Source organism: Salvia splendens, chromosome 5, assembly GCF_004379255.2.
Source record: "Salvia splendens isolate huo1 chromosome 5, SspV2, whole genome shotgun sequence".
NCBI classification, from domain to species: domain Eukaryota; kingdom Viridiplantae; phylum Streptophyta; class Magnoliopsida; order Lamiales; family Lamiaceae; genus Salvia; species Salvia splendens.
In genome coordinates, this window is record NC_056036.1 from 20,218,092 (window position 1) to 20,245,110 (window position 27,019).

Sequence of the window (27,019 nt, forward strand, 5' to 3'; positions counted from 1 at the left end):
TGCATTATTTTAGCTGTAGATCTGCTTGCAAAATTGGTCTCAAGGGCACTCCAGATATCCCTTGCAGCCCAAAGCTCCTTCTGAGAGTGAAGAGAACAGCCATGCTACAACTCTCCTATCTTGCCTCTGCCATGAAATAAACTCATCATTAATGACAGATTCCCCTTCTCCTTCTGCAATAACAATTGTCTGGGGTGGAGATTTCTTTTCTCCATTCAGAAATCCTTCAAGCCCATATCCATAGGCGGTGACATCAACTTGTTGCCACATTAAGAAGTTTGCATCTGTCAGCTTCACTGATATAGGGGGCAGCTGCTGTGCATAGAGAGACTGATTGTTTTAACCCTGAGCAATGCCTCCAGATGTAGAGCTGGAGCTTGCCATTTGTGGAAAGAAAACAAAAACGTAGAGAAAGGGGGTATAGAGACAAGATCAAGAAGATCCTGCTCTGATACCATGTAAAGAACTATGCAAAACCACGCGAAGAAAAATGTAAATGAACATAACTCAAAATAGATGGTGAAGAGCCCCGGCAGCTATTTCATTGATGATATAAAAAGCTCAAAAATGTCGTTACATATATGCGGCATAGGAAACAGCTAGAACTCTACCATAAACCATCTAGTACAAGTTAAAGCAAGATTACAAAGTTAATCATAACAAACTCAGCTAATCTACTTCCTTCTTTAATCCCTTTAGCACCACGTCTCTCCAAGTACATTTATGGTCCCGCATCTTAGCTGTGAGTATGGGTACAGTCACAAGCTGAGCTCGTGAGGCGTTGACTTGTGCGATGACAGCTTGCTGAGAGCTGTCACTTGTCTTTTCTCGTGTACGACATTCAAGCAACAAGGCTTGGTTGATCAAGTCATCTCCTCCAACACGCTTGATCAAGTCATCGGCCGATGGCTTGATCAAGCCAATCTTCTTCTCATGCATCGATGGCTTGATCGGAATACGTAGTCGAATTTCCTGCCAGTAGTGTCAAGCTCATGGAGAACGACAAGCAGCACTTCCCCTTCACGGGGGAGACCATGACCAAAGTGTCCGCTCGGCGTTCCTTAGTCCCAAACGAGGCTCTGCATCAACAGCTACAAATATATTCATCGTATTACATAAGGAACTGCAGGTGGAATCATCTTTAACATCATGTTTCAAATCAGATGACTTACAACGGATGCCAGACGGACTGCCTTCATAAGTCGATCAACCGAAGTGGGTCAAACAAACTACAACCACAACAATAAATATGTCAAAAACAACAACGAATGTATCTGAGCTCTACAAAAAAATGGAAGAGAAAACACGTCGGCCCCGAACAAAGAAGTTGGAGAATCAAGGAGTGAGTTGTATGTGGATCAACCGACTCATATTTGTAAAGGTACACAGAGGCGGGACTTGGACGAAATATGGCGGCAGAGTAAGGCTATTTGAAGATAATTCGGTTACCCGCTATTTGTCAAATGAGGGCATGCAGCGTAGGAAAACCACAATCATATATGTATGTATTTTATACTATGACTTAGTGGTTGGGTATAGCCGTATTACAATTAATTAAAATTTGTATAAAATATAGATCTACTTTGGTGGACAAGAAAATTAGCTACATCAACTAATTTTTATTTTATTTTATTTTAAAGTTAATTCAAATAAATTTAACGTGTACTACTATATATTAGTATAAAAACCCAGAATTATCCACAAAAATGCCAATAATAATATTTCTGACTTTATTGAAAGTATCTTCTCCTTGTTTCACACACAACCCAACCCAACCCAACCCTCACACCTATATTCACTCCTCTGGATTTTCGATCGATCACAATTCACACCTTATGAAGATTCAGTGCAACGTCTGTGAAGCGGCAGAGGCCAACGTCCTCTGCTGCGCCGACGAGGCTGCCCTCTGCTGGCCCTGTGATCAGAAGGTTCACGCCGCCAATAAACTCGCCGGGAAACATCAGAGGCTCCCGCTATCCACTGCCTCTTCGCAGATGCCAAAGTGCGATATTTGCCAGGTTCGATCATTTTCCCTCTCGCTCGCAAAATCTCGTCGAGTAATTTTTAGCTGGGTTGGTGAGTCAAATTTTATTGGAGCTAGGTTAAACTAATATTCAAATCTCACATTATTCATATATTAATACAAAACTAACATGTGCGGTACTTGATAATTGGTTTTTTGATTAACTTATTGTATCTTATTCCATTTCTGGAAAGTGTAGAATTGGATAAATAATGTTCATTTTATGCTTTGTGTGTTTGACTAGTATCGGTAAAATATATTGTGGAAATCGAGGGATCCGAAATTACACTTAATTGTGTGAAGCCGAGGGCTTGGTTTTTTTGTTTTTTTATTGATGTTGTATTGCTATGGGGGTGTGTGATTTAGATTATCTTATTACTCATTCAATTCATATTTGTATGTATATCCTTTCACTGTGGTCGTTGAACTCGAATATCGGGTCAAAAGAGATGGAGAAAGGTAGGAAATTGAAAAGGAAACAACAATTCATATTTTGGGGATTGGACGAAGTTTACAAATGACTCAGCATACGATTGGGATCTATGATCCTTGTATGATTGTTTTGGTTTTTTGATGAACTTCCTGTTAAGGAAGTGCTAGGAATGTAATATCTCGGCATCTATCAGTAACTGTGCCTGCTCCTCGGCCTGAAACACGTATCTGAATATCAGAATGTCTTAGCTCAGTTTATCGCTCTGAGATCAAGTATGGCTTAGCCGCTTAGGGCTCTGAGGTGTTGTCAGGCTGGCTTCCTGTAATGATGGTCTGGTTTTTTTTTGTCTCTTTACTAAATGTTTCATAGTTGCTTATGTCTTTAATCTCTATCGGAGCATGACATATCTCATCAGACTTCAACCAGTTAAAAGGGTATTAAGAGTTGTTATTGTTGGATGCTGAAGCATATGTATCATGTAGCTGCAACTGTGGTTTTAGAGGGGTATTGAATATTGATGAAACTTGTTATCCGTTTGCATGAAAATTAAGGATGAGGATCATAATCATTCTACACTAGGATGTCATTGTCAGTTTGTCACCACCTCATATTCTCAATTCCAAATAAGTAGCGCACTGTACCTATGATATAGGTGCAATGTGTGAAGTTCCGGATGGTTTCCGGTCTCTCATCCGGGGACCTCTTCATATGAGCTAGTTGAAAACTCTCTTCAGATCCTTGTTCATGGTTTTCTCATTAGCTCCCTTATTTTTGAATCATGAAGGAAAGAATAAAAAAGAGAGTGTAGTTGTGCCGTACGCCATTTTAAAATAATTTGGTGTACTGGACTTCATAGGGTAGCATGGAAGTATAGCCGAGTTGGTTATAGAAGTATGATAATTTATTTCTCTCATAAAACAACTGATAGTTGTTGATTTTGCATCTGCAGTATCATGGAATAAGCTAACAGTGCATTATATTGAACATCTAATTTCTTAATGAGATAATAAATGGCAAAGTTCCAATATTGCATCTCCAGCCTGCCTATTCTGCTGATGAACTCCGTCTCCATCTCTCTTTCATTTTATGCGTTCAATATTGGCTTTCTTGGCTTCAAATTCATTTGAAAATAGTTTATTGTTTTGCTATACTCTATAGTGACCCTAGCAACCTATTGTTGGCCGTAGCCCTTTTTGTTAAGATCAAGGCGCTGCCGACCATGTGATTAGACGCATATTCTTTAAAGGTCAGGGATAACTAGTCTGTTGGATCCACCTGTTTGTTCAAGTTCAAGTGTTCTCTAACGCCCTTTGATTTCGTTTCTCTGTTTCTCTTTTGTCACACAACTGCTTTCGCAGACAATTTGCTTTTCACTGAATTGGTGAAATATCTATTAAGTTAGTTATTTTTGTCGCTATTCCAATTGTCCTGCCTCATGTCGTTCCAGAATTCTACTGTTTATTTTCTCATTATCTCATCATCTTTTGGATCTTCTCCATGCCTCGAAAGTGTGTCCCTTCGTGCCATTCTTTTCATGCACGTCAGTCGACAGGTGATAAAATAATGCTTGTTTGGGAATGGGAAATGAAGTAAAATTATCCTAGAAGATGAATTTCTTGCCTCTAAGGCATGTAATGTAAAACACGACTGCTGGTCTGGTCAGACTAAGACTGATATCCTGCTAATTGTACACCCCCGTATCCATTGTTTCTATTTCTAGTAAGGGTGTTCTTAAAATTATACTAATAAAAAAACCAATTTCCAATATTTTACCAAATCACTCTCCCATGCTGTTGTGTAATTTCTGTGCGAAGTTGGTTACTATGTTTAAGAGCTCGAAATTGATTTATGCCTTCTTGCTCCCATACAGTTGACTCTTTAAATCCCTATAGCAAATTTTACTCAATTCCCCCCCCCCCCCCCCCCCCCAAAAAAAAAAAAAGAAACCCCTCACAAGCTGTTTTTATGTCCATGTAAGAGTAGTTTTCTTATTACTAATTTACTATGCAGGAAACTGTTGGCTATTTCTTTTGCTTAGAGGACCGAGCCCTACTTTGCAGAAAATGTGATGTTGCTATACACTCTGCAAATTCCTTAGTATCTGGGCATCAAAGGTTTTTACTCACAGGAGTTAAAGTGGGCATTGAGGCTACTGAAGGTCATGCTGAACCATCTCCAGGAAAGACCAATATGGCTGATAAAATATCAGAACCGGAACCTCATTCTCTTCCAAAAAAGGCCACCCCAGCATCATCAACTGCTCAATATGGTAAAAGCATGCCTGTTCAAGCTAGCGGATGTGGTGATTTTTCAAAGCCGCCCTTCTCCGGAGGTTCCTCAACTGGAAGTATTTCACAGTGGCAGTTTGATGAATTTCTTGGATATGGTGATTTCACTCAGAGCTACAATTTCATGGATAATGACTCATCTAAGTTATGTGATGTGACACCTCATATCTTCAGATTTCATGGATGGTTGTTTAGGGTATAGACGTATAGTGATTCTATACATGCATGTAACCATTTTTTATTTCACCTTTGGCTTTCTTTTTGGTTGCTTGAGGAAGTCTTAGGACATTGCTTATAACTTGCTCTTCGCAATGATTGGAAGTTGCTAGTAGTTCAAAAGATTTTGCTGACAACGTTTTTATTCCTGAGCTTTCAATTTGCTTAAAGATGATGTATTATGCTCAACTTGTTCACCGGCTGACCTATACAATTTTAACGAATTTCACCAGGCTGACAGTGGAAAGCTTGGAAGTTCAGATAGCTCCCAAATTCTACTAGCTGCTGATGGTGAGTTAGAATGCGATGATTGCATGGGTCAGGTGCCGGAAACATATTGGGCAGTGCCACAGATCACTTCTCCGCCCACAGCATCCGGGCTTTACTGGCCGAAAAGCTTCCAGAATCAGCCAGACTCTGCTGTGTTTGTGCCCGACATAAGTTCCCCACCCTTACAGAATCTCCGTAACCATCACGATCATTCACATGCTACCAACTCAAAGCGGAGGATACATTATTGATGAACTATACGTCGTTCATGGTCTTGTACCACATAGCTGCCCCGGGATATCCCAGCTCTTTAGGATTAGGATAGATGGTCTTACGCGAGCCTTATCTTCGTCATGTTTGCTTTGTTTGTTTGTTGTGAGGTTCAGTTGTTGGATGATTAGCTTCATATGTTGTATGTAAAATTATCTTCACTTTGTCACCACCGGTGAAAGTGGCAACTGCGATGATATAATCTTGTAACTTGAATATAACATCGGCTGAATTTAAATGTGTATAATAAAAGATAATCCTAAGCACCAATCTTGAATTTGTTTCTGCAAAATAGGAAGAAATGCAGAGCTCTCTGCAAATCGACTCTCTCTTTGCTTTTGTTCTGGTGGAGGTTGCACGATCAATCAGAGTATTAAGAAACTTACTGTGGTAAATTTGTATAAAGGTAATAAAAGAATATAGTTATACTATGCTCTATGTCAGAGGACTACATTTTTAAAACCTCAGTGCATTAAAACCATTTCCTAACAGTGGAGAGCTCGATTGGATGGCTAGCATCGAGACGAATCGTGTTATGAAGTTCGATTCCGGAGCACTTGTTGCTGCATAAGGACGGCCAAGCTGCTGCCCAGTGATATGTTGATGATGTTGGCCACGTCATTGTTGAGCTGAGCAAGGAACCACAAACGGTGAATTGGAACTTAAAATAGACTAACACAATTTAAGTGAAAGACTGCTGAAAAGGGTGAAGATAAATATGGTGACTAACCCATTTAAACCCTTCTTTCTCTTGAAGTGAGGCACCAATTATACTCTCCCCTACATTAGCAATCTGGGAAGCAATGACGCATATGATGCATTCGGTCACATTTATCTATTAAGACGCGATTCTTTATCAGTTGCAGTAGAAGAAAACATTATATGGAGGCATTGTTCTAAGAAATTAACAAAAACCTCATCCTTTGGAACCAAAATTAATTAAAGGCATTTCTATTTAAGTTACACAAATGGATTGTTACGAATCAAAAGCACAAAATAAAACGAATCCCAATCCTCCTTCCTTCTCTTGTTGTTTCTCAAGACACACTCACGGTCACCTCCTTTCTTTCCCATTTTCCTTATCCCAGACTCCTTTTATTTTCGTATGAAGCTCTATGATTTAAAAAATGGGATGCGCATTAGGTACCTATGGCCATTGTATGAGGAACACAGGTAATTATAGCAATCTCTGCCTACTTTCTTTGGATTAATCCAGTCCCAATTTTCCCCTATTAAGCTCAAGTTTAAGTAATTATCAGCAATATGAAACTAGTATAAGGTTAGAGAAAAACACAAGACAGACAATAAACTAGCATTCATGGAAAGAATACCATTAAAAGATCTCATTAGCTCAACTCTTACCTAACTAATGTGTTACCCCTCGTGCAAAATGCTTTGAGAAAAGAGATGGAGAGCATAATTTTACCTCAGCCATCAAAAAACCAACAGAAGCAAGAAAGATCGAAGCACAAAGTCCAGCAACAGTTCCCTCAATGCTAATGGCACCTTCTGTCCCCCTGGGGACTGTCTTAAACGTCGTCACCAAATAACTGCAATAAAAGGCAATTGGCAAGTGCACAAAAGGTCTCGGAATGAGAGGAATCACAATACATATATCAGATTCAGGTACGAGTGGGATTAACATAAACTGCAACAGTTTTCACTTGAGCACAAGAACTCACGTCGTTTGGGCATAAGCTTTCCCTATCTCACTCGAAACAGTGTCATTGAGTTTAGTGCAGAAACTGGCCACAAAGCCAAGCTCCCAGAGACGAGCAAACGCCCCTCCCTCGAATCCATAGATGGAGAGAAGAGCACAGACACAGCCGGCAGCGCTTGATCCGATGACACTACTCGGCCCCCTCCTTCCTCTCCTCTTCTCAGCAACCCCATGCGCCTCCTTCTGCGCCAACTTCACTTTTGTTGCTGCTGTGCCCTAATTCATTTTCCCATACCATCAAATTTACACTTCCACACATTACAAAGTGTAAAAAACTCTTCAATTCTGTCGTAGACAATCAATCAAAAACAATAGATACGCAAATATGATAAGCAATTCACTTGCGCCAACTTCACTTTTGTTGCTGCTGTGCCCTAATTCATTTCCCCATACCATCAAGTTCACACTTCCATACATTACGAAGTGTAAAAAAACTCTTCAATTCTGTCTCAGACAATCAATCAAACACAATAGATGCACAAATATGATCAACAATTCACTTGTAGAACACAATCCAAAAGCAAAGATTTTTGCTATTTCTCTATTGAAACTCGAATTGAGACGGCATAAACATGAATTAACAACAAAATAAAAGAGCTCACAAGGAGGTAGTAAGTGGCGACGAGAAGGAAACCGGAAGAGCCGAAAGCGCGCCATGTGAGAGTGCCAAGGAAGAAGGCGGCAGCAATGCCGGAGAGCGAGAGGCCGGAGACGAGAAGCGGGGAGCCAAGAAGGAAGATGAAGATGTTGCTGAGAAATGAGGATTGCCAGGTGGGGGGAGACGATTGGATCGATCGAATAACGTGTAGAACCAGATCAGAATCGGATGCTGCCGCCGGCATGATTATGCCTCTGGGGTCTGGGGGTTTAAATTGAGGGGAGGAAAAGAGGGCTTTTCGAGAATTGAGGGAAAATAGGTGGACTTTGAAGAAAGAAAGAGTGCGTGAGTGAGGAAAGTCGCCATCTTTATAGCTTGCGTGCTTTATCGAAGAAGGTGGCGTTTGGTTGTTTCATAATAGCATCACCACCGGCAATAGCCTAGCCATAACCCAGCCACAAACTTCTTCTGCCACATCATCAGCACTAAAACTTTTCCTACTACATCATCAGGACAAGCAACTGGACAAGCAATAGCCCAGTCATAGTCCAGTCATAATAAACAAAATTATAAAAATAACAATCACACAAAATACGGAATTCAACTTACGACACAGATACGAGAAAATGCAATAATTTCATTTAAATTAAAAAAAAGGTACATTAAAAAAATTACAAAATTTCAAAAAAAAACTAACGCCGTGCAGTCCTCCGCGCCCACAACTCTTCAATTAAATCCTTTTGGAGTCGAATATGAGCTTCCACTTGGCGCACGTCGGCATGTGCTTGGAGGCGGCCGGCTTCATCGTGAGGTACCCCACTTCATACGCTGGGGGTGGCCACGTCGTGGCTTGGACTGGCTTCATTATCGTCGTTGGCCCAACTAGTCAGTTGTACACCTTCATCTTCGACAATCATGTTGTGCATGATAATACAAGCGTACATTATATCAGCAATGCAGTCGACATGCCACAAAAGCGTTGGACCCCTAATTGCCGCCCATCGAGACTGGAGCACACCAAATGCGTGCTCCACGTCCTTGCGCGCCGACTCCTGCCGTTCCGCAAAGTAGGCCTTCATCTCATCTGATGCGCATCTGATCGTCTTCACAAAGACGGGCCACCTAGGATATATCCCATCTGCCAAGTAGTAGCTCATATCATGTTGGTTCCCGTTGGCGACAAAACTGATGGTCGGACCGACGCCCTGGCACTGCTCGTTGAAAAGGGGCAACGAGTTGAGGACGTTGAGGTCGTTGTTCGACCAGGCTACCCCAAAATATGCATGCCAAATCCACAGCCGGTAATCAGCTACGGCCTCGAGGATCATCGTGGGATTCTTTCCCTTGTAGCCGGTCGTGTAGAACCATTTTCAGGCAGCGGGGCAGTTCTTCCACTCCCAATGCATACAATCTATGCTGCCTAACATACCCGGGAACCCATGCTTCGCCCCGTGCATCTGCATCAGCTCCTGGCAGTCTTCGGGGTAGGGCTTCGAAGGTACTGATCACGGAATATTTCAACCACGCCCTTACAGAAATACCTCATACATTCAAGGGCAGTCGACTCGCCGATGTTGAGGTACTCGTCCCACATGTCTGCCGCGCCTCCATAGGCCAACTGCCTGATTGCCGCAGTGCACTTTTGAATAGGTGTGTGGCCAGGTCTGCCAGCCGCATCGTGCCTGAAGCGGAAACACAGATATCGACCCTCCAAAGCGTCAACAATATGCATAAACAGGGCCCCGCTCATCCTAAAAAGCCGCCTGAAAATGTTGGCGTTAAACCGCGGCTCCGGTGCAAAGTAGTCGTCAAATAGCCGCTGATGTGCAGCTACGTGATCCCGATCAATCACTGCTCGGCGGTGGACAACGGGTCGAGGTCGAGGTACCGCTGGCTGCAAGGCCCGTTGTATCAGCCGGTCGATCTCTCGGGACGTATAGGCCTCCAACTGTTTGTTCAAATGCCGTTCGATCTCCTCAGCATCCCCACCACTACCACCACTACTACCACCCGCGTTACTAATTTTGCGTTGTTGATCTTGTACAGAAATTAAGATAGAGAGAAAACTCGTTAAAACAAGTGGTGAAAATGACGTGCAGATCGTGTATATATAGTGTTTTGAAAATTAAATAATAATAAAAAAATATCCCGCTTGCCGATCTGGCGCTTGCAATGGCGGCCAGAAGATCGGCGAGCGCATCGCCGAGCGCTCGGGAATCGGCGTGCGCTCGCCGTTTTTCTCGCCGATTTGGCTCTCGCCGGCTGCAATGGTTCGGCGAGCGGACCGGCGAGCGCCAAGAATCGGCTAGCCGGTGCGCTCGCCGCTATTGGAGATGCTCTAAAATAACAGTGCGAAGTAGTTAAATGTTACTAGCACAGTATTATAGGGTTATTTAGTTATCGTAATTCTTTTTTTAATCCAATAGGGGGCCGCGGCGGCGCCGTCGATTTTTTTTAAAATTTTCAGAATTTATTTATATATATACACTTATTTCTCTCATTTTTACTTCACACATGTACCTCCTTTATTTTCAACTCTCTATATTTTTATTATCTCAATAATACAATGAATATTTGGTTTTAATTTTTTTCTAATTAAATGATTTTTTTCTAATTATTTTTGTCCGATAATTTTTATTATAATCCAATTAAAATATACTAACAATTGATAAAATAATGTAATTTGTGGCTGTGGCGTGACCACTATTGAGCTGGACAAGTTTTTGTGGTTGTGGAAGAATTTTTGTGGTTGTGCCTTGCGGAATCGTGGTTGTGACACACTATTGTGGATACTCTTGTCACTATACCACTTAGGCAACTCATACACTAGTTGTCATATTTATTTACACCCAAAATGTATATGTCTATCCTATGCCTAGTTCAATTTTTCTTTAAAATCTCAGCATGTGACAATATATAGAGGCGGACCTACCATGGGGCATAGGAATCCATGGAACACCTACTCATTTTAGATTTTCCAATATAATACTTCCTCAATTCCATAATAAGAGTCATATTTTGCTATTTCAATTCGTTCCATAATAAGAGTCATATTTCACTTTTACCATAAATGGTAAGTAGGTCTCACATTATACCAACTTATTCCAGTCACATTTTGTTATAAAACTACCCCCCTTTTTTTAAAATAGCAACTATTTTCATTTTGGGTCATTCCTTAAAAATAGAAACTTTAGAATCTTTCTATTTTAGGACTTGGACCCCACAATCCACTAACTCTACTTTCACTACTTTTTCTCTTTCTCTCTCTCTTACTTTACTCATTTTTCGTTTCTTCTCTCTTACTTTACCAATTTTTTCTCACTTATTTTACCAATTGTGCATTAAAACCTGTGTTGTTTCAAATGTTTCTATTTTTTTAATACGGAGGGAGTAATATATATAAGTGAGACTCATATTCCACTAACTTATTCAACCAACTTTTCTTTACATTTCTTTAAAACCCGTATCATAACTAAATAGGACTCTTATTCTGGTACGAAAGGGAGTATATATTATTCATTTAGCATTTACTGTATCTTTCCATAGCCCAATTGGTCGTTTGGTTGGCCTAGTATCACATATGTCACAGGTTCGAAGCAGACCACGTTTATCGACACTTTTAGATCGACCGCCACCTCATTTCTATTTTTTTTTTAAAAATCGAAGAAAGTGGTCCTTCTCTCTCCAACCGTCTGGTCTCCTCCACACCCACCACCAACCGTCTGGTCTCCCTCCCTTCCTCCAATGAGATTAAGCCAAATGACACAATCTCATTCGTTAGATAAATTTCTTTTAGAAAATTATTATATCTTTAATAAATTATAAAATTTATACCAAAATTTATAATTTTTCATGCTCTGTAAATAGAGACCACATTTGCTATAGTTTTGCATACAAAATAATATCATATTTTATTTTCCTATAATCTTTCTTCTTTCGTACCCACAATTTTGTAAGTATTTTTAGTTTCTTTTGTTATTAACTATGAAGGATGATGACAATAATATATTCTCCGATACCCCAAATTTCTACCCTTCCCAAAGTTTTAATCCTTCAAAGATTATTTCCCTAGGTTTGATGATTTTCCAAATTCTTGTCAATTTCAAAGTTCATTTCAAAACTAACAATCAACCTAAGACAAAATTCGACAATCGCAACTGAATTGTCACACTCCAACCTCTATATAGATTTCACCTTCAACTGTCACACCCCAACCTCTATGTAGATTTCACTTTTAATTTCACATCACACAAATATCAAACATCTTCTTTAACCACCACATAAAATCAGAAACGATATACACCATATTTCCTAACCACTTTCATATCTATATGCATATGCCTCTAGTTCCTTTTTATTATTATGTGATGGGTCAAGCCTGATATCTGCCTGGGATTTCCATTGTATACGACCTGAAGGTCCCTTTTTATTATTTGACATTTCCACGAAGGTCCCTCTTTGATTTGACCTTTCCACGAATGCCCCTTCTTTGCATTTTGACCTTTCCACGAAGGCCCCTTTTTGCATATTTTCTTTGACCCGTAGGTACATTATCATTGTATATGACCCGTAGGTCTATTTCCATTATCATTGACATCAGACCCATGGCAAGACAGTCACATATCCTCTTTAATCCAATGATTCAAGAAATTTTAATGCCATATATAAACATATCAATAGCATCATTAACATATCTATTGCACCAATCACATATCCATGTCATATTCCACCATTGACATCAAACAACACAACTATATCAGATTCATATCATTTAAATCCAAATATTCACTCCAAGTCAACATATAGCAATTAACTACATAACGCGTGTAAAATTAAAGGTGTAATTTATACACTCCTGATACGACAAGGTAATTTATCTAGCCGAGCACTTGTTCATGCTTCCCATCCACGACCCTCGATTCTAAAAGTGTGAGTGTGTATGTGTGCGCGAATTAATTCCATAAAAATCAGCTCACATTCGCTTATCTTTTTGTTTTTGAGCATTACCCGTTATGTTTTTTTCCCTTTCCCCAAAACTTCCTTTCTTATTTTCTTCCTTTTTTATCATATGCCTCCCCACTAAAATATACATCTATCACAATTTATATATATGTACACGATAGAAACTAAAGTCGGCTAAACCGACTAGTCACTAAGGCCATCCGTAATGGCGCCTAGCCGAGCACCGGCGCTAGGCGGTCCATTGCAACCGCCCAGTGGATTTCGGAATTAAAAACCGCTGAGCGCTCGGCGGTTTCACGGCGCTAGGCGGTGCGCTGGGCGATCCGCTCGGCGCTATTGCAGCGCTCCAGATCGCCGAGCGCATCGCCCAGCGGATTTTTTAATTTTTTTTATTTAATGTTTTTTTTATGAAACTCATTCTTGGTTGTTTATCTTTTATAGAGACATCCGTGAATGTTTTATGTTCCACTTTTGATGTGGGACAAACTCATTCTTGGTTGTTTCTCTTTCATAGAGACATGATTGAATGTTTTATGTTCCACTTTCGATGTGGGACAAACTCATTCTTGGTTGTTTCTCTTTTATAGAGACATCCTTGAATGTTTTATGTTCCACTTTCGATGTGGGACAAACTCATTCTTGGTTGTTTCTCTTTTATGTTCCACTTTTGATGTTGGACAAACTCATTAATGATGATGTTGTAATGTTATTTTAATTTTAATGAAGTGTATTTTTTTAATTAATGTACTTTTTAAAAATTTAATATTATTATTGAATTTTCCCGTATGTGTGTGGTAAATTTAATTCCGTATTTTGTGTGATTGTTAATTATTTGTTTTATATAATTTTTAGTGATGTGACTAGGCTATGGCTGGGCTATTTGCTTGTTTTGATGATGTGGCAGAAGGATTTTTAGTGTTGATGATGTGGCCGGAGGAGTTTGTGGCTAGGCTATTGCTATTGTGGATGGCCTAATAAAACACCTAAGCATCAATTGCTTGTATCACTTCTCCTAATTGCACGTGCACTCCTTTCCACATGCATAAAAACCACTTTTTATTGTTTTAAAGCATTAACTATTAATAAATATACTATTAATATAAAACTTTGGTCACTAAAAATATTCCATAAACTTGTGTAAAAAGCTTTACAAATATACAAATATAATGTACATATATTGTAGACGTAAATATACATATATATAATATATACTCATAAATTATTATATATTACAATAAATTCTTAAGTTACATATATATTATTTTATTGTCACACATGTATATACTTCATATTGGATTGAAGTATATAAATATATTTTTATGCAAATTTATATATTTATTAGGTTAGGGATGTTACATGAATGCCTAATTTTCATCTTATGTTTTGAGCACCAATTAGGTATTTTCAATTTCGTATTTCACTTATGTAATTTATGTTTTTTATTTGTTTATTTTTATAATTTTTAGTTTGTCATTAATTATATTATTTTATAAATTTTGTTGTGTAATAATAAATATTTCATGTAATAATAAGTATTATATTTAAAAAATAATATAAAAATAAATATATAATAGTATGATTGGGTGGTCATTGATAAATCATAAAAGATGATGTGGTTGGGTTGGATGGATATTAATAATGTAGAAGATGACGAAGAAGAGATAGAAATTAATTAAATATTAAAAAAATGGATGGTTGGATTAAGTTGGGTGGTTGCTAACAAACATGATCTCGGGCTGGTAGCAAATATTTGCTGATTTTTCGATTTTCTCAAAGCTATTAAACTAGATTAATTCATTTGTCGAATTAGTAATTAATTCATTTTTCCAATTCTTATAGTTAGTTCATTAATATTTAACTCATTCATCTTTTTTCACACTAGTAATTTTATATATAATTTTGTTTATTTATATTCATGTAAATATTGTTAACTGTAAAATTACAAAATACTAATTTTTATAATCTAAGAATAAAAATAATTATTTAGTTACATTATATGTGTATATATCATATTAGTAAATTTAATTATAATGTTATGCTTTTTATAAAAATATATTCTTCATTTATTTCGATGCTGACACTCTCATCTAATGTACTTTAATTTATATTGCTCATTTTCAAATTATTTATCTTACATTATTATGTGTTATTCATGTCGTGATTATTTCTGATGTTACTGATACTAAAAATATTCCACAATTATTAACGTTAGTTTGGACCTCTCCACACCCCCCTCCCCAAATGAAAAGCTTGCGTCCGCCACTGATAATATATATTGGTTCATCTTCATATTGTCAAGATTTCATTGTATTTTATGACTATTCATTTTACATTTACACATGGGACTAATTTAATCTAGATAGACTTCATATTGTAGTATTTCACTTTTATTTTATTAATGAATCGAAAGCCAACTATATGTCATTATTACTCGTATAGATTAGATTAATAAAATTGTAGTATATTACTATTATTGTTAAATTGTACTCCCTCTGTTCCATATTAATAGAGACATTTGTTTTCAACGTACATGTTAAAAAAATAGGTACTACTACTATTTAATACTCCTTCCGTTCCATCATAGTTGAGGCGAAACTTTTCGGCACGAAGTTTAAGTAAGAGATGTTAAGTGTGTTAAATAAATAGATAAAAAAGTAAGAGAGTGAAAAAAGTAGAGAGAATAAAGTAGAAAGTTAAAAAAATAGAGAGAATAAAGTAGAAAGTTAAAAAAATAGAGAGAATAAATGAAGAGAGAGTAAAGTAAGAAAAAGAACAAATTTTCTATATATGGAAATGACTCAACTACGAGGGAACTTTCCAAAATGAAAAATGACTCAACTATTAAGGAACGAAGGGAGTATGTGAAGTTGTGAGAATAAAGAAGATAGATGAATAAAGAATAAAGTAAAAAAGAGGATAAAGTATAAGAGTGTATTATTTTTTGCCAAATACGATAAGGAACGTCCAGGGACGGAGATAGCGTAGGCCAAGCCACCGCTTCAGCGGGGGCTTGGCCGGTGCCATCCTCCTAGATTCATTTAGTATTCTATGCTTTTATTCACATAGCTGGAGAAAGAAGCTTGAAAAAGAGAACGGAAAGGGTGAGGGACGGAGGGGTAAAGAGGGTGTAAGTGTAAGGATATGATTATACATTGGGAAGAGAGGTCATGATTATATCTATTTCTTTTTTTTGTGATTAGGAAAATAAAAATATTTAAAATTCGGTCTAGTTCCTCCTCTAATTTACCTTAGTTTATTTAGGCAGCAATATATTTGGTTTTATTTAAGCACCAATTTTCATTTTGTTAAATAAAATTCATTGTATTACATGAATATATTTTCAATCCAAAGCAGAATTTTAGTGGTTAAAAAATGAGTAATAAATTTAAACTTTTCCTAGTTGAGTTAAGTCACTAATACGGCGTCATCAATGGGATAGCATCCGATGCTCTGATTTTGGGATAGTAGTATTAGTAGAGGATCTTATCTCATTATTAAATGATATTCCATTTCTTATTTTGTGAGTTTATTAGTTGAGGAATATATAAATATTGATTCATCTATCTTTAAAAATGTTTAAGGAACTAAATACTATTTCAAAATTTATTATGTTTAATTTGTATGATAATATATTGTATAAATAAAATTTTTTATTGATTTTTTTGTCCGAATTATTCGTCTCATATTTACTTTTGATATGTCTGCCAATACATATTCATTTACCTTATAGTACTAATTTGATCAATAGTATTTTATTAAAAAATCAATATTCCATATAAATGACGTACATTCCACTAACTTTTTTCAATACATTTTTAATATTCAAAACGAGCCAAAGTGGGACAAGTAATCGCGCATTGATGAAATACGATATTTATATTAAATTAATATTTTAGCAGTTCAATTTGCGGACTCTTAGATTATCCATGTCACTATCTATGCGTGTACTAATATTTTCTTCGGACTTTCAAATCGAAAATCCTAGATACATCGACCACTAGTACTACTAGAGAAGACTATTTGCTACCAGAGATTCTAGGGGCATCGTGCGTCCTACCGTATTTATTGTTAAATTTCAGCACCGGCTTATACCAATTTCTAGTTCCGTCACTGGGAACGTCCCTAAGAGAAATATGGCGCCATTAACCTGGGACGGTAGGAATAGTATAATTATTTAAAATAATTTTAGTACATGTTTGGTATATAAGACAAAATAAAATCAAGTAAATTCATCTCATTTTATCAAAAATAATTCAAATTGATTAAGTTTATTTATTTTACTTAAGATGGGAATTATAAAATTAGTCCATAAACAATTAAATTCAACATTTTCGACTCCCACTGAATTTTAAAACCCCCACGGCTTAGAGCATCCGTAGCGGTGCTCGCGCCGACGGACGGCGTCCGTGCCGCTGGCACGGCGCTGCTCGATTCATTAAGCACGCCCATGCCAGCGAGCAGCTGACGTGACGTTTCCTGATTGGCCAACGGCAATACCGTTGGCAATTTTCTTTAAATCGAATTTTAATTAAAAAATCCGAATAAATATTAAAAAAAATATTTTCCCACTTCCCAAAAAATTATATCCGTTTTCTCCCCACTTTTAATTTATTTTTCAATTTTTCCCCCAAAATTCACATTTTCTTCTATAAATACTTCCACTTCCACACAAAAAAATTCACACCACACTACACAATTCTCATCTAAATTCTATCATCTTCTCTTATCAATTCTCAATCTTTCACTCTTACTTACAAAAAAAATGTCATGCACCAGCGATCACCCTCCGACTCCCGCGGTTGGAACCACGAATGGTTCGGCTCACAACCATTTTCTAGTCTAGAAACGTAATTTTCGGCCCCTCCTCAAACCCAAGGTTCTCAAATTCCGGGTGGCTATCGGCCTTACCCGGTGGACGACCAAGATGCACCCGATGGGCGATACGGGTGGGCACTCGAACCCAGATCGGGAGGGAGCGGCGGCGGCGGCTCTCAAACTCCTCATACTCCTACTCCTACTCCTACTCCTACTCCTCGTGTTGTTCGCACCCCGTACACTCCGGCGGAGATGGATCAATTATTCCAAGCCTATTTGATTATCTTTGAAGATCCGGAGATAGGCACGAAACATCAAGCGCAATGAGAGTATGGTGCGCAATGTCATATTCAGAGCCAACGAAGAAATCCAAAAGTTCCAGAGGTATTACCTCCAGGAAGAGCGGTCGGCGGGGAGCGGTAGGAGTGAACTCGACATCATCAGTGCCTCCTTGACGACCTATCAATCAATAAATTACAAACCGTTCAAGTACCTCCGTGCTTGGCAGGAGGTGCATGTGCATCCGAAGTATAGGGGATGCGTATCATCCTCCTCCAGCAAACGGTCGAGGATGAGGTGGCTAGCCAGCTCGCCAGAGCTAATTTGGGTAGCCCCGACGCCGACCCGTGCAGTTCCCAACGCCGGCCGCAAGGAAGGAAGAAGACGACTACCAACCGACGTCGCGCCGCGACTTTATCCGCCCCCGCTTCCTTTGTGCCACCTCAACCCATCACCAACTCATTGTGGACCCTTTAGGCCCAACTCAATTTGGCTGATAGATCAAATATGACCCTGATTAAAAAAGTAATAAAAGTGGGTACATCCGTGCTCTTTGACAAGAGCACAGATGAGGATGCCCTTATCCTCATTGTTGCAGTAGAGCAATGGCAATGGCAAATAACTGCGCCAGTTCTTCTTCCCTTTTCATTTCCAAACCGTCTAACAAACCCTCACCCTCCTCCCTCGTCTTTTCACTCGCCGCTTCGACCAAACCTTCTCTCCAATCCAAGAGGCTTTTCAATTTCAAGATATGCTGCCAAGACAAACCCGCCGTTATACCGGCCGAGCAGCAGTGGATGTTTGACGATCTCACTGGCCCCGTCAGTTTATTTTCCCCATCTTTAAATTAATTGTGTCAATGTTGCTAGCTGAAGATTACTTTCCCCTATTTCTGTTTAATTAGGTTTTTATTTCTTCTATCCTGACAAAACGGGGGCTAATTTTCTCAAAATCGGAGTCGTGATAGTCGAGATGTGGTTAGTGTTGATTTGTGTTTCATCCTGACTTTTCAAGAGAGTGTAGAGTCTAGAATTGGGACATTTTTTGGAAATTGTGGTAGGTGTTGAAGTATTGAATTCACATTGATGATGGATGAATAAGTGAAAATATAGTAATCTCGTCAAAGATGATGAATGTAGACATGATTGATTGTAAAAGTTGGATTCCCATACTCCCTAAGATTTCTTTGTTGGTTAATGTGGTTAATTATTGGTTAATGTGGTTAATTGTAAAGAGAAAGAGCGGTTGTAAGTATTGAATGGAGATGGAAAGAGAATTGAATATTTAATTGGGGAAAAAGTTACTAAAAATAGAAACGTGTCATTTTGATTGGAACAAATTAAAAAGGAAAATGTGTAATCTTAGTTGGGACGGAGGGAGTAGCATTTTCTGACCATTGAGAGCAATATGTAGGGTTGCATTCTTCGATTGACAGTTGAAGAAAATGCCCAAGTTTTTGGCACGATAAATGAAGAATTGATGATCTGTGAGGAGGTTGAAGGGGCTTTTCTTGGTATGATGGCTAAATGAGAATATTTTTTACTTTATACAGTCCAGTTGTTTGTGCACGCAATCTTCATCTAAAATCTTGGTAAGGTATTTTTACATTCAAGCATGTTTCGTACCCTTGTCTAACGAGTCCTTAGCTTAGTTTATCCAGCCATGACCGTGTATTCACACACAAACAAACGCACACTGCAGTTAATTGTGTTGCTCACAGTTTCATATTTTAGGATGTGTGGAATAAAACATGGTATCCCAAGGCTAAAGACCATATTCCAACCAGCAAGACTTGGTACGTAGTGGATGCTAGCGACAAGATTCTTGGAAGACTAGCTTCGACCATAGCCATTCATATCAGGGGAAAGAATCTAGCTACTTATACTCCTAGTGTCGACATGGGAGCTCATGTTATAGTGGTAAGCTGATACGGGGTGCAGACACTTTTTGAGCTTATCACAAATTACTTTAATTGGTAGTAGAATTCCATTTACATTTATATGACTCTACTCTTGTGCTAAGGACTGACTACAGGCATGGTGAGATATATTAAAGTTAGATGTTATTACTCCCACATGCTATAAGCTCATAGTTTTGCATTTCTTTTAGACTACATATGTTTCGTTAGTAACAATAAAAAGAGTTGGCTAGTTCATTTCAGATCAATTACTGACTTCATTACATGAAGCACTACATTTGCATTTGGCTAAAGATGTATGGAAGTTTGGGTAAATATGGTATTATTACTCTTTAATCTATTTAGATACACTGCTTATTTTGGTGGCAAACCATTCAATTTGAAGATAAGTATTTCTGAGAAATTAATTTTTTGATTCAGTTCTACTAGGGGGGCAAAATTTTAAAAAAGCATGTTATTATTTTTTAGTAGTAGGGTCTATTAGCTACTTATTAAAAATATTCATGGCTTGTCGGCTGTCTTAATAAATCACGCTGTTGCAGTTAATCTACTTTGATGATCTAGCAATCTATCTGCTTCATTTTCTTTTTGGCTGTTTCGAACTAGTATCGTATTCTCAAAGTAATTAATTCAATTTTGATACATTACATGTTCACAATTTATATACTCATAATGGCATAAAATAGGTGAACGCTGAGAAGATCGCTGTATCTGGAAAGAAGAGGACACAGAAACTCTACCGGAGGCACTCAGGAAGACCTGGTGGCATGACAGTGGAAACTTTCGATCAGCTTGAGAAGAGAGTTCCTGAAAGAATCATTGAGCATGCTGAAAGATTGTTTCAGGAACTCTCTTCTCAAGCTGATCAATTGAGTAGCCAATAAGTAGACAACGCATAATTATTGCTTATTGAAATATGTGCTGACTAGATTAGTGTTCTCTCTTAATCATGTTCAGATTTTCTAGCACATCTATTCAGTTTTATTCTGAGAACTGTTGCTTTCGTCTGAACATGCTGGCAGGCAATACTTATACTCTAGCTAAATGCAAGAATCAGAGAATAATGAAAAATAATCGAACATGAATGCACGTTTGTTGTATTTCTTATGTTCCTTAAAAGCAGTTTTTTTGGTTGTTTGCAGCTTGGCAGATCACTGTTTGCCCATCTTAAGGTTTACACTGGTCCAGATCACCCTCATGAAGCTCAACAACCCAAGGAATTACCTATAAGGGACGACAGGATAACAAAGCAGACGTAGAGGTGTTAATGTTTCATTCGGGGACTACATTTCAGATGTTGATAATGTATTTCATCAATCACTTCCATCTCTCCTGTGGCTGGAACATTTGCACGATTATGTAATTTTTGTAGTTTTGTCTCTCTTTTATTTGATAAATCTCTTTAGTACACATGAACTGTTGCTTTACTAAACAAACTGAGGAATCTCAAATCCCCAGGAAGGAAAAGAAGTGATTTAACTCTGTAAAAGAATGGTGTATAAGAGTTGATTCCAGGTATCAGGAACTCCGGCAAGGCACCAATGGCTGCAGTCGACCCCGCCCCCAGCATACGTGGATGGATGGCCATCCTTCCTCAGCTGAGTCAGTAAAAGTATGTCGAGCAGAGTTGCAGGTTTGTCCATGTTGCTCAGTACACTCCTCACCACCGCGTCTCCCGGAGGCTTGCTTCCTGGGAAAGTGGACCCTTCAACGGGCTTGGTCTGTCCCCTGCAGTCCTGCACGCTAGGTTCGTTCCAGTATGCACCACTGATAGACAGCAACATTAGGAGAGGTTTGGAGCCAAAATGAGGATGTTTTAAGTAATAGCTTACTGGTAATGAACTGTAGAAATCCCTTGGAAGAAGACACGGGTGCGGGCTGGGTCGATGTTGGAGTCACCCAGTTGGCCCAGGTGGTTAGAGCAGTGGTGTATGCCAGCATGAGATCCATGTCTGGGAATGTGTTGTTCCCGATCTGGTAACGGTCCCATCTGGAAGAGGGAGCAGGCAGGAGTAAGAAGAAGACGAAGATGATGCTTATTTATGGGAATGGACTGACGTTTTGAGGCGGCCGGAGTGGAGCCACCAGTGGTAGGTGTTGAAGATCAAGACGTCGTAGCCTTTCCAGCGGGCGAGGGTGTCGAGTATCATGGTGCGGTTAAGCATGGTCACCAAGAATCCGTTTTTCAACAACTTGAGCGTGAAATCGTAGTCCTTTACAAAAGTGAAGTGAAGTGAAGTGAAGAAGAGTTGTTAGTTAGTCCATTTGTTATTATTAGCAAAATGGAAAGAAGAATAATGTGAAAGAGTTGTTACCGGGAAGAAAAGTGTGGTTGGTGAAGTGAGTGTGTAAGTGGCGTTGGTGAAGTATGCACGCCATAGATTCCCACTGGTTTGCACTCAGTGAGTCTCCCACATACATTACCTTTTTGCCCCTGTACCTCTCCATTATTTCCTTCCCCTCAAATCTGCATCTTCAACATTTATTACTACTCCTATCATTCATTCCTTCCCTTCATTTCACAATACGAATCTTATTTGGTTTATAACACAGATATTAAGAAATGTAAAGAAAAATTGATTGAATAAGTTAGCAAAATGTGAGTATAATAAGATGATAGACTGTAGAGCTTACTTACTATTTATAATTAAAGTGAAATATGACTCTTATTGTACGTTCTAACTTTGTAGAAATATACTCCTATCATAAAAATGAAAACAGATAAACACACTCATAAAAAAGATAGACCTGGGAAGAACACAGTGGTTTGGGTTCCATCTGTATTGAAGGTAGATTGAATCTGGCCTGCCTTGCTTTTGGCAGTTGAGGCCGGTGGCGATGAAAGGGCACTGCGACGCGTCATACAGAGGATGCGACGCGTCGAAAACCCAACTCCCTTCAAATATATTGCACCCTTCCTCCTCCTCCTGCTGCTGCTGTTGAGACACACACACAAGAAGAAGTAGAAGAAGAAGAAGACGTAGCAGCCTCAAGCTCAAACCCATATATTGCTGCTGCCACTACTACTCTCTGGACTCTGGTGGTATAAATAATAATGAAATTTTGAGCTATATAATATAGAATGATAATGAGCACTTTATCAAAGTTTCATTCATTTTTTTTCATTAACATTACATTTATGTAGATGTATGTGTGGAATATTATTGCATTACTGATATAATTGAATGTTATATTAAGTTGACTTCTTTTTGCCATATTATTATTATTATTATGAGTTATTCGGATTCAATTAAATGGAAGGTTTTATTTAATTGATAGAATCTAACAATAATAGCCTTCATCGTTCTTGGTTGTCTTATTAAAATTATTTATGTTTACCCTTTATTTACAAAACCGTTTATAGTACATTTTCTCGGGATTTTAGACATTTTGTTTCACTCTAAATTTAAACACTAAAATCCAAAGACAGAATAAGGAATAAAAATTAAAGAAAATGCAAATGGGAAATGCTAAAAGACGTAGCGATATGAAAGCACTGAAAGATAGTGGGTTAAAAGTTTGAACACAATCTAACAATTACTATAGCGCTTGCAGACAGTAAAAGTAATTTTTTTTATAATATGACTAGATAAAATAAAAAATATTGGATCAAGTTTCAGTCTAGATTACTACATTTTTAAGTCTAATACTCTCTTAACGGAGTTTTGATTTTTTTTTTATAAAAAGTTTATACTTTGGTTATTTTTAAATGATAAGGAAAAAAGTGTGCTTGAGACTATACTATCTCTGTTTCCATTGATTGGCACTAATTTTTTTTCGTCCGTCCTTAATTAACTGACACTCTTACTTTTTTACTGTAGTACTATTTTTTATAATGGACTTTACATTCCACTAACTCATTCCACTCATATTTTATTATAAAATTAAAACTCCCTCCGTCCCTAAAAATTTGTCACTTATTTCCATTTTCGTCCGTCGCTAAAAATTTGTCATCTTTCACTTTTACTATTTTTGGTAGTGGACCTCATATTCCAGTAACTCATTCTCACTCACAATTTATTATAAAACTAATATATAAAAGTAGGACTCACATGCCACTAACTTTTTCATCACACTTTCTCTTATAGTATTTCTTAAAATCCATGTCGGATCAAATGATGACAAATTATAAGGGACAGAGAGAGTATATAAAAGTAGAACTTACACTCAACTAACTTTTTCCACCCACTTTTCACTATATTTCTTAAAACTTGTGTCAAGTCAAATGGTACTCCCTCCGTCTTAAGGAAAATGATCCGTTCCTTGGGCGGCACGAGATTTATGCAATTTTATTTTTTGTGTTGGGTGGAGAAAGTAAAGTAAGAGAGAGAAAAAAAATAAAGATAAAAGTATTACATGTTAAGTAATGAGTCATCTTAGGTGGAACAAACCAAAAAGAAAAATGAGTTATCTTCAATAGGACGGAAGGAGTACCAATTAATGTGGGACCTAAGGAGTAGAATATTTGCTTATGGAGTAAAATCATAAGTTTACTCACTTCATCAGCTAGGTCCCTAACAATGTTTATGATCGAAATTTGTTTGCTATAAAATCTAAGAGCATCCACATCCGTGCTCTTGCCAACGAGCACGGATGTGGGCTCGGCCCTACTTTTTCTACCTGCTCTTAGGCAAGAGCACAACACCCACATCCGTGCTCTTCCGCAAGGACGAGCATAAGAGTCTCACCATTCTATTATTCAATTTAAATAAAAACATTTCCACAATTTTAAAATTCATTAAAAATACCCGGAATAATATTACAAATTACAATAAAACTAAAAATTACATAATTAAATTCCTAAAAAATAAAAATTACATAATTAAAATCTTAAAAAATAAAAATTACATAATTAAAATCCTAAAAAATGAAAATTACATAATTAAACTACTAAAGAATAAAAATTACACAATTTAAGAGTAAAAATTACATCCGGGGAAGACAAGTCATCATCCGGCAATACCTCCAACGTTCTTTGGAGACCCCGTATCATCGCCAAATGCGATCGAAGTTGCCCGGGGGTCATATTTGACCTATCGGCCAAATTGAGTTGGGCCAAAACCCCCCACAACGAGTTGGTGGGGGGTTGAGGTGGAACATAGGGAGCGGGAGCGGGTTCGGGATCGAGAGCGGATGGAGTCGCGGCGCGATGGCGGTTGGCTGCCGCCTTCTTCCTTCCTTGCGGTCGGCGTTGGGAACCGCTCGGGGCGGCGTCGGGGCTACTCAAGTTAGCTCCGGCAAGTTGGCTAGCCACGTCTTCGGAGCCGGCGTCGGATAGGGATACCGACCTTGACCGTTTGGAGGAGCCGCTAGAGGAGGAAGTTACGCCTCCCCTATACTTCGGATGCGACCGCGTCTCCTGCCAAATGTTGAGGTACTTGAACGCTTGTAGTTTATGGATTGGTAGGTCGACAAGGCGGAACTGATGATGTCGACCTCGCTCCAGCCGCTCCCCGCCGACCGCTCTTCCTGGAGGTAATACTCCTGGAACTTTTGGATTTCTTCATTGGCTCTGTATATGGCGTTGCGTACCATACTCTCGTTGCGCTCGATTGTTCCAGCCGGCCGGTTTTCATTGTACCGGCGACAGATGCACCACCAATAATGATCGCCGGATTGGTTCGTGTCAACCTCTTGATCTTCAGAGATTGACAAGAACACTTTGAACAATTGCTCCATCTCCGCCGGAGTGTACGGTGTGCGGACACCGCGAGTAGGAGGAGTCGGAGTTTGGGAGGGGCCGCTCGACCTCGCTCTAGGCTCGGGTGTCCACCCGTATTGCCCTTCGGGGGCATCTTGGTCGTCGATCGGGTAAGGCCGGTAGCCACCTGGAACTTCCGAACCTTGGGTTTGAGGAGGGGCCGAATATTCTGTTTCCGAACTAGGAAACGGTTGTGAACCGAACCACTCGGGGTTCCAACCGTGGGAGTCGGGGATTGTAGGAGTGGAAGAAAGATTGAGAATTGAGAATGGAAATGAGAGAATGTAGATGAGAATTGTGTAGTGTGGTGTGAATTTTTGGGTGTGAAAGTGGGGGTATTTATAGATGAAAATGTGTATTTTTGGGGGAAAAAATTGAAAAATAAATTAAAAGTGGGTAGAAAACGGACAATTTTTTGGGAAGTGGAAAAATATTATTTTTATTTTTAATCGGATTTTTTAATTAAAATCCGATTTTTTAAAAAAAAAAATCAAATTGCCAACGGCATAGTCACCGTCTGCCACGTATGCTGCTCGTTGGCACGGACTTGCTCGATGCATCGAGCAGCGCCGTGCCAGCTGCAAGAGCACAGCGGCGGACAGCGGTGCCGCGCCGCTGGCACGGACGGACGGACGAGCTGCAGCTCGCCGATGTGGTTGCTCTAAGAAGGCGTTTTCTTGGATGGTTCATGTATAACACTATTGTTAAACTCAAGTACGTGATTAGCATTTAGCACATTTATTATACTCCCTCCGTCCCGGGCTACTCGCTCATTTCCTTTTCGGCTCGGAGATTAAGGAATGAGTGTATAGGAAAGTCAAAAATGACGGCTGTAGGTGAAATTTTTTACTAAAAATGGAAAGAGTGCAAGTAACTAGGGACGCCCAAAAAGGAAATAAGTGCGAGTAGTGCGGGACGGAGGGAGTACTATATGTTCTAGATTAGTTAACCAAGAAAAATAGAAAATATGGAGGGATATAGTCAAGTTTTAATCTTGACTATGAAGCACAATCCTTCCAATTAATAAGTCAAATATTCAAATTACTTGTAAATAAATTATTAGAAATTATAATTATTGATCATTTTTTCAAAAAAAGTTGGAAGTTTTGATCTTGGATACTGCTACAATAGATGTCAAAAGACTCATGGATCGCATAGTAATTTGAGACACGACTACTCTGTCCTTAATCATTCACAAAATAAGTGAATAACAAATGGTCAAGCACTTGGATTTGTAGAAAATTCCGAAACCCGAGTTGTATGATCATAGGATATTAAGATAGTTGCAAAATGAATTAGTGCTGTTAAAAAACAAGAAATAAATATTCAGTGCCTTTTTTTTTGGTGAGTAGTGACAATTGCAATCATGCTATGTTACCTTGTCTGCACATACTATTATTTTTATTTGATCCTAAGTTAAACTTATTATTTCCACCAATTAAGATAGCATAGCGTAAGGCACGTGAACCTTCTGCACATCGATTAAATTAAAAATTCGACCTATAGTTGAGACGTCAATTATGGGT

At 38.5% G+C, this 27,019-nt stretch overlaps 3 protein-coding genes and 1 pseudogene across 10 annotated transcripts; 2 read left to right on the top strand and 2 right to left on the bottom strand.

Moving 5' to 3' along the window:
* The first annotated feature begins 1,720 nt into the window (after nucleotides 1-1,720).
* LOC121805034 (B-box zinc finger protein 22-like) lies at nucleotides 1,721-5,770 on the top strand. Its single transcript, XM_042204780.1, has 3 exons — nucleotides 1,721-2,018; nucleotides 4,467-4,889; nucleotides 5,194-5,770. Exons 1-3 carry the CDS (start codon nucleotides 1,836-1,838, stop codon nucleotides 5,479-5,481), a joined length of 894 nt encoding a protein of 297 aa, XP_042060714.1. The 5' UTR covers nucleotides 1,721-1,835; the 3' UTR covers nucleotides 5,482-5,770.
* Nucleotides 5,771-5,873: 103 nt separating this feature from the next.
* LOC121805035 (protein VTE6, chloroplastic-like) lies at nucleotides 5,874-8,173 on the bottom strand. Its single transcript, XM_042204781.1, has 5 exons — nucleotides 7,823-8,173; nucleotides 7,183-7,436; nucleotides 6,927-7,050; nucleotides 6,231-6,335; nucleotides 5,874-6,129 (listed from the first exon to the last, which is right to left on the bottom strand). Exons 1-5 carry the CDS (start codon nucleotides 8,060-8,062, stop codon nucleotides 6,034-6,036), a joined length of 819 nt encoding a protein of 272 aa, XP_042060715.1. The 5' UTR covers nucleotides 8,063-8,173; the 3' UTR covers nucleotides 5,874-6,033.
* Nucleotides 8,174-18,437: 10,264 nt separating this feature from the next.
* Nucleotides 18,438-21,310, top strand: LOC121804998 (50S ribosomal protein L13, chloroplastic-like). 8 transcript variants are annotated; one of them, XR_006051235.1, is made up of 4 exons: nucleotides 18,438-18,695; nucleotides 19,608-19,793; nucleotides 20,479-21,151; nucleotides 21,251-21,310. XR_006051235.1 is itself a non-coding variant. In XM_042204741.1 (3 exons), the coding sequence occupies exons 1-3, from the start codon at nucleotides 18,480-18,482 to the stop codon at nucleotides 20,674-20,676; spliced, it is 600 nt and encodes a 199-aa protein (XP_042060675.1). In that variant the 5' UTR covers nucleotides 18,438-18,479; the 3' UTR covers nucleotides 20,677-21,202. The 8 variants fall into 8 exon arrangements, 2 of the variants coding, with proteins under 2 accessions (XP_042060675.1, XP_042060676.1); XR_006051236.1 differs by having other exon boundaries at nucleotides 20,935-21,151; XR_006051240.1 differs by lacking the exon at nucleotides 21,251-21,310 and adding an exon at nucleotides 19,288-19,387 and having other exon boundaries at nucleotides 18,558-18,695; nucleotides 20,935-21,202.
* On the bottom strand, nucleotides 21,134-22,879 carry LOC121804997 (annotated as a pseudogene).
* Nucleotides 22,880-27,019: the final 4,140 nt, after the last annotated feature.

What these genes read in the sequence shown, in the direction of transcription:
- LOC121804998 (XM_042204741.1), top strand. Translation starts at nt 18,480, where the DNA reads ATGGCAATGGCAAATAACTGCGCCAGTTCTTCTTCCCTTTTCATTTCC. An exon ending in TTGACGATCTCACTGGCCCC is followed by an intron (nt 18,696 to 19,607) that starts GTCAGTTTATTT and finishes TTCATATTTTAG; the next exon opens with GATGTGTGGAATAAAACATG. An exon ending in TGGGAGCTCATGTTATAGTG is followed by an intron (nt 19,794 to 20,478) that starts GTAAGCTGATAC and finishes GGCATAAAATAG; the next exon opens with GTGAACGCTGAGAAGATCGC.
- LOC121805035 (XM_042204781.1), bottom strand. Translation starts at nt 8,062, where the DNA reads ATGCCGGCGGCAGCATCCGATTCTGATCTGGTTCTACACGTTATTCGA. An exon ending in AAAGCTTATGCCCAAACGAC is followed by an intron (nt 7,051 to 7,182) that starts GTGAGTTCTTGT and finishes CTTTTATTGCAG; the next exon opens with TTATTTGGTGACGACGTTTA. An exon ending in TTGGTTTTTTGATGGCTGAG is followed by an intron (nt 6,336 to 6,926) that starts GTAAAATTATGC and finishes GCGTCTTAATAG; the next exon opens with ATAAATGTGACCGAATGCAT.
- LOC121805034 (XM_042204780.1), top strand. Translation starts at nt 1,836, where the DNA reads ATGAAGATTCAGTGCAACGTCTGTGAAGCGGCAGAGGCCAACGTCCTC. An exon ending in CAAAGTGCGATATTTGCCAG is followed by an intron (nt 2,019 to 4,466) that starts GTTCGATCATTT and finishes TTTACTATGCAG; the next exon opens with GAAACTGTTGGCTATTTCTT. An exon ending in TGGATAATGACTCATCTAAG is followed by an intron (nt 4,890 to 5,193) that starts TTATGTGATGTG and finishes GAATTTCACCAG; the next exon opens with GCTGACAGTGGAAAGCTTGG.